The 11,047-nt window shown below is 41.1% G+C and overlaps 1 protein-coding gene across 1 annotated transcript; it reads left to right on the top strand.

Moving 5' to 3' along the window:
• The first annotated feature begins 5,103 nt into the window (after window positions 1–5,103).
• On the top strand, window positions 5,104–9,990 carry TXNIP (thioredoxin interacting protein). Its single transcript, XM_072427402.1, has 8 exons — window positions 5,104–5,551; window positions 6,457–6,529; window positions 6,640–6,787; window positions 7,114–7,216; window positions 7,329–7,585; window positions 7,690–7,849; window positions 7,958–8,109; window positions 8,327–9,990. Exons 1-8 carry the CDS (start codon window positions 5,302–5,304, stop codon window positions 8,357–8,359), a joined length of 1,176 nt encoding a protein of 391 aa, XP_072283503.1. The 5' UTR covers window positions 5,104–5,301; the 3' UTR covers window positions 8,360–9,990.
• The last annotated feature ends 1,057 nt before the right edge of the window (window positions 9,991–11,047 follow it).

The following is an 11,047-nucleotide window of genomic DNA, read 5'->3' on the forward strand; positions in this document are numbered from 1 at the left end:
GATAATTGTAGGAAATGCCCACCTGGATTCTCAAAAATGGGATTGGCTTTTATTGGTGGAGTTTGGACCAATAAAATGTCTACAAAAAAATAAACAATCCTTTTATTATGCCTCAGTTTCTGCATATCTCCAGTAGTTTCTTGGAATGTCCATTAAATCACCATAAAATCATAAAAGGAATTACTGTTTTATCCGCGTGAATTTCTTTATAGCACATTGAGACATAATAATCAGCTGATGTCTGTCAACCGTTAACTCTTGTCACAGCAGCCAGAGAAATATTTTTACCTTTGTGACAACTGATATTGAAAATGAAACTGCTAGGTATAGATTCTGCAGCACGGAGTGCTCTATTTGTAGACTATTTGTAGACGTTAGACACTATATAAATGTAATGATTATAAAATCAAGGCATTCTTTAATATTTGATGGATATATCGATTAACCTGTAATCAAGAAGTCAATTTTAGGGTAAAGCCTAGGGCCCCCCTCCTTCTGCAGAGCTTCAGTTTATAGAATAGCAAGGGGTGCATGAAGCTGGAATGCTGTGAATTTGGGGGCCCATTTTATGTAGAATTGTCTATGCTGGAATTTTCATTCTTTGTACTATCCTGGCTAATCTCTGCTGTGCTCCTCCTCTGCTCTGATTAAATGTATTTCACCAAAGATCACTTTCTGACAACCAGCAGCCAATAGGAATGTTTTCTGACAACCAGCAGCCATTTGGAGTTCTTTCTGACAACCAGCAGCCAATGGGAGCGCTCTCCACTATTTAAATAACAACGCAGCTCTGATAGTAAAGCAAAGAGGATTCCTAATGGCTGCTAGTTATTAGGGAATGTGCCTAATTATAATACATTTGAATGTCGCATGTGTTGGTCAATAAGTCCACTGCGGTAGCCAGACAAACGATCAATATCAAGGAAATAATCGTTTAAATGGTTGTGCACCTCTCCACCAGTGTATGACCAGCATTACCCTTATGCTACCAACACACTGGTCAATATTTCCATTTAATGCATTGTTAGATTCAAAATGGAAACTAACACATATATATAAAATAGGGTATTCCTGATCGATATTTGATCAATATATGGATCAAACATTAATCTGGTCTGTATACTGCTGACCCTGCACCAGTCCTTGGAGCATCACCATAGAGTACCACCCATGTATTAGCCCCGTTATTTGTTTGATCAATGCCCATCCTACCACTCTCATCAGTACCTCTCTGCACTATTGGTGGTCGGCGCAGGGGTCTGCATCAATCAAGCAAAGAATGGGGCTAGTTGATAGACGCACGGTGGTAACCGGACGAACGATGGTCAATCATTTACCTGGCCGTGCACCTATCTACCAGCAGTATAGAGACCAAGGCTATTCCAAAATTAAAGAGCCTCTAATATTCCCATTTATTCCACACTATTCATAAAACATTGTCAGCAATAATAAATTATCTTCCTAAATTCTCACCCTGAGTTATGGTCATGATTACTCTCATCGTGCTGTTTATTTTTCCCATTCGGTTTATGAAGGAGCTTTTTATGGAAGAGTATTAGGGAGATCAATCAAGTCAGCCTCTCCTGTCAGCACCTCGCACTTGACATATGTACGTGTCGGTGTACTTATAGCACATAGGTCTTCTGTCAGCAGTAAGCGGCAGTAAACATGTTCCAAGAAATAATAAAAATAAAGAGACAAACAAGAGTATAATGTATCAATTGCAAAGTTTATCTTCACAACAATTTCCACTCCACCAAAACAGACCATCTTGACATGCATGTCCTTGGAGGTCATTGCTGTTATTTAGCTGACAACATGGGGAGAACAATATGCTTCAAGGTGGGTGTGCACACACAAAAAAAACACAAAGAATAAAAGGATTCTATCACCCATAGAACAATTATTATTGTGCATAATTGGGGCTGCAAACCTGGGGAAGGAATGTGCATGGTTATCAGTTATATTAAAGAATTCCATTAATACTTAGCTTCAGTTTTTTTTAATACATAAATATGGCCAGCAGGAGCTTAAAAAAATATCAGATTTTTTTTTTGCAATACCTTTTATACTTTTGTCGTTCACATTTTTTTCATTCCTGTTGTCATTCGTGTGATACTTTACTCAATGGTCAATCTGAGAGTCATTCAACTCATTTGTGTCATGACCCCTGCATCCAATCCTCAAAGTCATTCCTCGACCTGGGCCCACAGCATTGGCGCTCACATGTCACCATGCAAATGCCGTTCTGCAGTAATGACAGCCAAGTCCTAGAGGAAAGAAGACGATTGAGTCCACGTGTGCAGACACAAGACAATTATACAAGCCATTCTTAATTAGCTGCAGAAGGGAAGGGCGCTGGAGATTGGGGTTCTGCCCAACCTCGTGTAGGTCTTTAAGTATATTGCTAAGCTGCTGACTCTAATTATGCCGTGCAGTTTTGGCCACCATGGGCATGCAGCATTGCAAAGCATAATAAACTTGGCAATAGCTTAACTTGTATCTAATTCTGCTAAGCTCATAAAATCCTTTTAATAACACTGCAATGCCAAATACATTTTGTTGTTTCTTTTTTTTGGCTTCTACATCCTGATTTAGAAAGAACTTTGTGTAGAGAAAAGTAAAGCTACGTACACACGTCAGATTTTTATCGCCCGATAATCGGCATCGGCCAATTATCGGGCGAAAATCTGCCGTGTGTACAGTCGGTGTCGTCCATCGTCCGGACGATCGACCTGCCGGATCCACGGACCATGGACGACAGCCGATCCTAATGAAAGGGAAGGGGAGAGCGCGCAGCAGGGTGCTGCTCCGTCGCTCTCCCCCTTCCCATCTCCATAGAGCATGAACGGTGCTGTATGTACAGCACCGTTCATGCATCGTGCACTCCCTTGTCGTTGGAAAGGATCGTGAAAGATCCTTTCCAGCGACAAAAATTGCAAGTGTGTACGCAGCTTTACTGACATAGTGACTACACGGTAACATTTGACTAAAGGCAGCTGCACAAAATGTGCCAATCTTTTTGGTGCAAGTGCATTTGTAAATTACCCATAATCTCCATTGCTGTAAGGGGAAGGAGTTGGCAAGCTGTGGAGCTGCCATGGGAGATGCAAGTGTTTCTCAATCAGGGCCCTCCAGAGCTTGCTAGTGAATCCTTGAGTCATGAGCAGTTTGCAAACCTTAGGTCAGTTATCACTGACACCAATGATCTTCTTGGCTATTTGTAAGAATGGCAGCCTTCCCACTGGCCAGCAATGGAAGACATTCTCCCCAATGACTACTAAACCGATGTACTGTGAGTTGTGAATATAGTAACTATAGTAGAGATTTCCTGAAGACCTGAAAGTTTTTACAATTCGAGAAGCACTGATCTAGGCAGTAGCGGAGGTGGGATCATACAAGATGGGGAGAAGATTTGGATGGAAAACCTAATGTTGTCCTAGTGTTTGACCACTTTAGACCAGATTTCCATCAAAAGAATTCTGGGGAAAGCACGAGCGACAATGGTGGACCTGTCTCTGCTATGTTACCCTCCACCTTGCACACCATGCTACAGATGTGGCGCTGCAATAAAACCAAACCATGAACGGAGCCTGCACATCTGTCGGGAGAGCTCTGGTAGGTGCCAAGAGACCGATTGCCTGGTTGTCATTCTAACCCACCATCTTTGATCATTGCTAAGTCACAGAGGAATTCAGAAATATTGTCGCCAGTCTCTGACTTGTGACTTTTGCCCCCGACAGGGCCACATAAGTGACATTTTTTTGTAAGAGGTAAACAAAGCTGTCCTGTCCCATTTATGATAGACATGACTTTAGGTCCTCTGATTTTATTAATACAGGATCGGTGTAAATGGACTGCTTAGGGTGCAAATAAAGTAGTGGGTGCCTGCTACTTGCGGGGGCCATTGAATCTAACCTGCCACATAAGGCATGGAACCGGAAGAAGGACCAGGGGAATCTAAAACATGTCGCCTAAAGGTGAAAAGCCGGGCTGACCAGAAGTCTAAACAGGAAAACGTTGTCTGAACCTGTTTTCTGGTATCATGGACAGTCGGAGCTCAAGATATGAGGAAAGTTCTGCCATAGAGAGGGTACAGACAGCTACTTGGACATTGGCAGCCCACCGGAAACCGGGGGAGCAGGGGATTTTGGGAGCAAAGGTAGGTTGTAGAGAAGGGAGTACATTGGTGGGATGGTGAATTCCAATGGGGCTCAAAGGTAAAAAAAAGAGTACAGTAATGGAAGGAGAAGAGGGATAGTAGAGGTAATAGATGTAATAAGTGTAATATATATAAAGTGAACCATGTCCCATAACATTATATATATATACACTTATATCTTTATTTTTTTATTTCTCTACTTATTATTACCTCATGTTTGTGTCAAATAATATATATATATATATATATATATATATATATATGTATATGTGTATATGTATATATTTATTATATATATTGTGTATTATGTGAGACAAATGTGAGGTAATAAGTGAAGAAATAAAAACTAAAGATATTATAAGTGTGTGTGTATATATATATTATGTGACCTGGTTCACTTTATATATATTACACTTATATCTTTGTTTCCATTTTTACACCTTTTATTACCTCTGTCATTTTATGGTCTGAGGTAGCTGTAGCCCCAGTAAGGTGACACTTCCCTAGACTATAACATATTTTATTGTTATGACTGATTTTTCACACAGGTCTAAGTCCAGCTTCTCATACATATAACATATTAGTGTATCACACACGGGCTGTGAGGAGAGCTGAGCTCATTGTGTTGCCCGCTGTTCTCTCACACACCCGCCCCCCCTTTTCCTTCTCTCAGTCACTTCACAAACAACTCCAGGAATGAGCTCCCAGCCACGCCTCCCACTCTTTCCTCTGGCATTTCCCGCTGCATGCATGCACTGTCCACGCGCTGCTCCGCGCTCATCCATTGGCTACCGACGATAGAAACAAAGCCAAACCAGCCAATGAGCGCGCTGTGCACGAGGTGAGCACGGCGTGCAGGTCCCGATGCACGTGGAGATCCTGAGTAGCCTGTAGGCGGAGCCGGCGTGTGGCATATATAAAGTAGGTTTCCGGAAACTTGTTTACAAGCGCTCAGCCTGCAGAGAGACAGAAGCTAACACAGCTGTGCTCTGCAGCATAAAGAGTGGCTCCACCAGACAAAATAACAACAAAAACACAACAAGCACACTCCCTTCTCAACAGGGGGTCTGCAAGTGAACTCAATCCCCACTGAGCGGAGAATTCCTTTTTTTTTTTGGTTGACATATCAACGGGACACCATGGTGGTCTTCAAGAAAATCAAGTGCTTTGAGTTGGTCTTCACCGACCCTGAAAAAGTTTACTGCGGAGGGGAGAAGGTGACCGGCAAGGTGCTGGTAGAAGTGGCTGAGGTGACCAGGGTGACAGCGGTCAAGTTGCTGGCCTGTGGCGTGGCCAAGGTTCTCTGGTCCACTGGACCCCAACATTGCAAGCAGGAGATGGAGTACCTGAGGGTGGAGGACACCTTGCAGATGGAGGATCAGCCAACTGGTGAGTAGCTGTGGATGGGTGAAAGGATGGCTGGGGTACCATGTGGTCTCTATGACATCGTAGCGAGATCTATAGGTCCAATAAATTATTCTCAGAATCTATTATCAGTTTTGGTTACATGCGTAGAATTACCACTTCTATCAGTGGATCATTGGTATAACTGTCCGTGTACGATAGTCCCTAGTGCGAAGCTACTCTTATGGTAGATGGTCCATCTCTGAGAAGCATCCTTGGTTATCTTCAATTGAAACAATGTTGCATTTGCTGGTTTTGTGGTTCGTTTGTGACTCTTAATGATGGTGGAATGGTCAGTCGTAGTTCGTCCAACTCATTTGGACCTGTTCGGTATTTCTTGATGGCACCTAGTGAGAAGCTTCTTGAGATCTTTAAATATGAGCACCTAAGTCTTCCATGACTTGGATAAAAAAAGATCTTCCAGAAACATAGTGGTCCAATTGATGACTGATAAGTCTGCATCCTTTGTGTTTGAAACTAAAATGTATCCATCGACAAGGCAGCTTGTTCTAGAAGATATTGGAATGGCAATGGTAGATCTTGAGAAGTCTGGATTGCTGGCCCTGTTCTGGCAGTATTGTATACCATACAGTATATACTTAAATAATCTGCATCAAATGGCGCTAAGCCACAGATCGGCCATTGGCAGAACATTGTGATCCTAAGAGGCTCTGGTGCAGTTTGCAGGATCTTTGTTCACATCTCTGGTCTAGATCAAAGAACGCTCCTAATGCGAGATTGGTTGCAGCTGCCAAGAACATGATGCCGCATTCCCGGGGAATACGAGAGTGATAATGCTTGTAGGACCAGCTAGATGATGTATATTGATGATCATTTCTGGCTTTTATACTTTTACTCAATTATTAAATGTTTTTGTTTGGTCTTCTCAGATTCTGACGGCTCGGTAATTCTAAGACCTGGAAACCGATACGAGTACAAGTTTGGATTTGAGCTTCCTCAGGGGTAAGTCATGGTCCAGACCACCTAATAGAAGCAGTTGTTTTCTTAGATTTATTCTTTTATTATTATTTGGCAATAAGTAGACTTAATTTTTGTTTCTTGTTCATTTTCAGGCCTTTGGGCTCAACATTCAAGGGGAAGTATGGATCTGTGAAATATTGGGTCAAAGCTTTCATGGAGCGACCATCACTCCCAGCTCAGGAAGTCAGGAAGAAATTTCAGGTGGTGGACTTGGTGGATGTGAACACTCCAGATTTAATGGTAAGTTATCTTTTATGTATAATAACTTGATTTATGCATCTCTATAGCTATATGGAGTAATGCAATTCATTTAAATTAGAAGTTCATCACCCCCTGCCCATTAATAAATTTGTTGAAAATAGAACTGGTGAACTGGTGTGTTAGCAGCCAACTTTAAGAAGGTCAAGATCTTGGCTAAGCAACTGTGTCATTTAAGTAATTACCATTACTGATTAACGCCAGAAGTCATAGGGTCACCACAGATAGCTACACCAAGTTTTTTTTTTTCTGGATTTCACGCTCCGTGGAGCTGAATTGATGATCATTTCCTCTTTTCCTTTTTTTAGTGTCCTGTCTCTGGCAAGAAACACAAGAAGATGACTTGTTTGTTTATTCCTGATGGCCATATCACCATGAGTGCCTGCATTAACCGCAAGGGATTCTGTGAAGGTAAGTGTCATTTGAATTTATCCATGTCTTTGGTAGCCTAGCTTCAAGTCACTGGCTAATGAGGAGAAAGTGACTTTATCATTTTTAATATTTGTGCCCGTTTTTGTTGTAGGTGATGACATCTGTATCTCCGCTGACTTTGAGAACACCTGCTCTCGCATTGTGGTCCCAAAAGCTGCCATCATTGCAAAGCACACTTACTTGGCCAATGGTCAGACCAAAGTCTTCACCCAGAAGCTCTGCAGTGTGAGGGGAAATCATATAATCTCAGGCATGACAGACTCTTGGAGAGGAAAGAGTATCCGTGTCCCAAAGATCAAACCTTCCATCCTGGGCTGCAACATTCTAAGAGTGGAATATTCTTTACTGGTACGTCTTCAATTCTTATCTATGTAATCTCTGGTCTTCTAAAGGTAACCTGAAAAACCTAGCAAGGTACCATGAGTACTAAATTCCTCTTTATATTTTAACAGGTTTACGTCAGTGTTCCTGGAGCAAAGAAGGTCATCCTTGACCTGCCTCTCGTGATTGGCACCAGCTCATCTGGTTTCAGCAGCCGTAGTTCAAGCATGGCAAGCCAAGCAAGCTCGGAGATGAGCTGGGTAGAACTGAACATCCCTGGCACTCCAGAAGGTGTGTATTCTATTATTTACTTTCTCCTTAAATTCTGTGAAGCTTGTTCATGATTCTGAACCTCTTTGAGAGTACATATATTTACCTTTTTATATCTTGTTTCTCCAGCTCCTCCTTGTTACCTGGACATTGTTCCCGAGGACCACAGAATTGAAAGCCCAACAACTCCTCTGATAGACGAGCTGGATAACAGCTGCGACAGTCCCATTTTCATGTATGCTCCAGAGTTTAAGTTCATGCCACCCCCAACCTACACTGAGGTAAGTCCTGACGACTTAGCAGCAAAATAAATCTTGCCTATCATTAGCAGACTGGCACTAAAGTAGTATTTCTGGGCTTTGGGTTTCAAGTTAAGTCTTCAGATTAGGGCAGATTATTGGAGTAAGACTGAGTAGTAGATCAGATATAGAATAGATAATGATACACATATGACCCTGGGTTGTAATTCATGTTTTTTTTTTTTTCATTTTTCTCCAGGTTGATGCTAACAGGAATACCTGTATGCAGTAAACAGAACAGAGCACTTGTTTCTGAATCTATGAACTTGATGAAAAGACTGTTACAAGCAGTCCCTATCTTCACCTGTGGCCTTCTTCTTTCCTTTTCGGAAATTCAAGTTAAGGGGCCGAATTCAATGCAAAAAGTCAAATTGCCACCCAAAGACCGTTCTTCGGGTGTGCCAATACAATGCAAAGTCGTAGAGATTGCTGGCCCTGCGTTACCCAGGACTCGGGTTTGGGTTGTATAAGCAGATGGAAAAGCGAACACTCCAGGCCACTGTTTTGCTGCAACAGTGTGCCAATTACGAATGTACCACCAAACTACTCATCACTTCCGATGACTTTTTCAACATCTTTTATACCGCAAAAGATCAATTTGTTATTTATAGTATGAGTCTGAGTATTTCAAATCTATAGAGCAAATGACTACGCTTTTTTTTTGCCATGAATATTTTGGTGCCTTTTTCTATAGATAAAGGAAAGTTTAATTGTCAGCATTCCAACATGAGCTTTTTATACCTGTCAAGCTTAAAATGTTCTCCGTTCTTAACGAGGTTAACTAGACTCTGAATCCTAAAAGGCATTTGAATATCTTCTGTCTGTCAGTATATGCAAATCATGGCACGCGCTTTTAAAATCCTGTGCACCAATCACTAATGCTCGAAGAGATTTTGTGATCCTTAAAAGCATTTTTTTTTTGTGTTTTGACAAAGTTCTAGTTGTGTTGTGTTAGATAAAGCAGTGTTACCTTTGTATTGTTTTTGTTTTAAAGCACTTTTTCTTAGATTTGTGTAAGCTAACACTTCTCCTTTGGAGACTTTTGGAGGCTTAACCACTACACTCCTGCATTTGTCAGTCTTCCAACTTCATGCAAACCAGTTCTGCCTTCTTGTAGCACTTCCAGTCTTTTTTGTATTGCCTTCTTTAGCCATAAACTGTGACTCTGGCTTTATGACTGAATGTTCTGATGGAAGAACTGTTGTTGCCCCGGGGCTACTGTTGTAGCCCCAATATTGTGTTGCTACTATGTGTAGGACCTTAAAAGAGATTATGGGCAGCAAAAATAGTTCAACCTTCAGATACATAAAATAAGTAAAATTTTCCTGTAAAACATTAAAGGGCTTTTTGAAAATGCTGCCTGCGAAGCCATGCTACATATTTCAATGCACTTTGGTCTTGGATCATGCACAGGATGATACGTAAATGTCTCACGACAAGGCTAGGGAATAGCTGAGCCATCTTTAGGTTCGGCCATGATAAGCGACCATTTGCCTTGCTGTGATGTCTGCTTCCTGTCCACAGTTCCTTGACCTAAATAACTTTTTCACTTTGTTCAGATGTCTGCCTTTTTTTCAAGTATTGATTATTCTCTTCGGGGAATGCACTTAACTTTATTATATATTTTGTTTGTTTTTTTGTACTGTAAGTTCGCACTGCAACTCCGCTGATTTATATTCCTTGGAGAATGTAAGCTTGCACCGAGGAGGTTATCATTTTGGTTTAAAAAAAACAAAGTTACTGTTTTTTTTTTTTTTTTGTATATTCTGTTTCAGAGTTTTATTATATTTTGTACTGTTATAATTATGTCCCATTTTGGGACACTTGTTTTTTTCTAAATAAAAGTTTAAAATTTAAAATACATTTCTAGTCTCTTGTCTTGTCAATGGAAGTTGGCACAAAGATAGTGGAATATACCAAGGTATGGAGGGCAAGGCTGTTCAGCCTCCCATGACCCCTGATAAGGTTTCTGACACCATTGCTGCCTGGCGAAGACTTGCTAGAGTAAATCTATGCTATAAAATATGAGTGCAGATTAATAGCTTATAAAGCAGACCTACGCATGAGAAACAGCGGCTATTCTAAGAATCCTGCTCCATTAAAGTGCATATAAATCCCAAAACTTTTCTTAGATATTCTATCACTTAGCAGTTGTTAGGTATGATGGCTGCCTTGCCAGTAACACATTTCCGGTCGTGGGTGACCACACTTGTTTCTAGTGTAATATGGACGAGCAGTGTTGTCACTCTTAAGATGCGGAAGTGTTAGTTATGCAGAATGCTTCCTCTAAATCCTAGTCTGATGGTGTTCTGCAGTGCACAAAGGTAACTAGCCCTTTCCAAACTCTCAACATCTTTTATCCCACATTTTTAAGTTGCAGACCCAGCACATGTATGCAGCGAGTTAGATTTTGTTTCTCTGTACTTTTTCAGGTTGGTGACTTACAGCAAATGTATCAGCACAATGGGTTTCCTATTTAAAGGAGACATACTAAGAATCAAGCCCCATAGCTAACCTCATTCCAAAAAACCTAGCTGGCTTGCTGATCTAACACCTTATCTGCTTTCCCAGTTACTGTCCTGTTACAAGTCTGCAATGCAGGATTCCTCACTGTCAAGAAAGAATAATTGGGTGATAAAGTGTTAGCTATTGTCTTTATTAGCTGAATGCTATGTTGTGAGGAAAAACGAAGAGAGAGTAGGGGGTCTTGGGGCACAATACACATTATATTTAAAGGTAATTTACAGTTCAAATATACATACAAAAAGAACAAAGTGAAACATAATGTGAGAGACCTTGACCCTCATTGATGCATGGGGTTCAAAGAGGTCTTCATCAGGTCCAGATTTGAGACCTGTTATGGAAATATTACACTGAACTAAATTTGTTCTTTGTCTCCCAAACGTTATGTGAGCCTGAC

This window comes from Pyxicephalus adspersus, chromosome 12 (genome assembly GCF_032062135.1).
Source record: "Pyxicephalus adspersus chromosome 12, UCB_Pads_2.0, whole genome shotgun sequence".
In the NCBI taxonomy this organism is placed as follows: domain Eukaryota; kingdom Metazoa; phylum Chordata; class Amphibia; order Anura; family Pyxicephalidae; genus Pyxicephalus; species Pyxicephalus adspersus.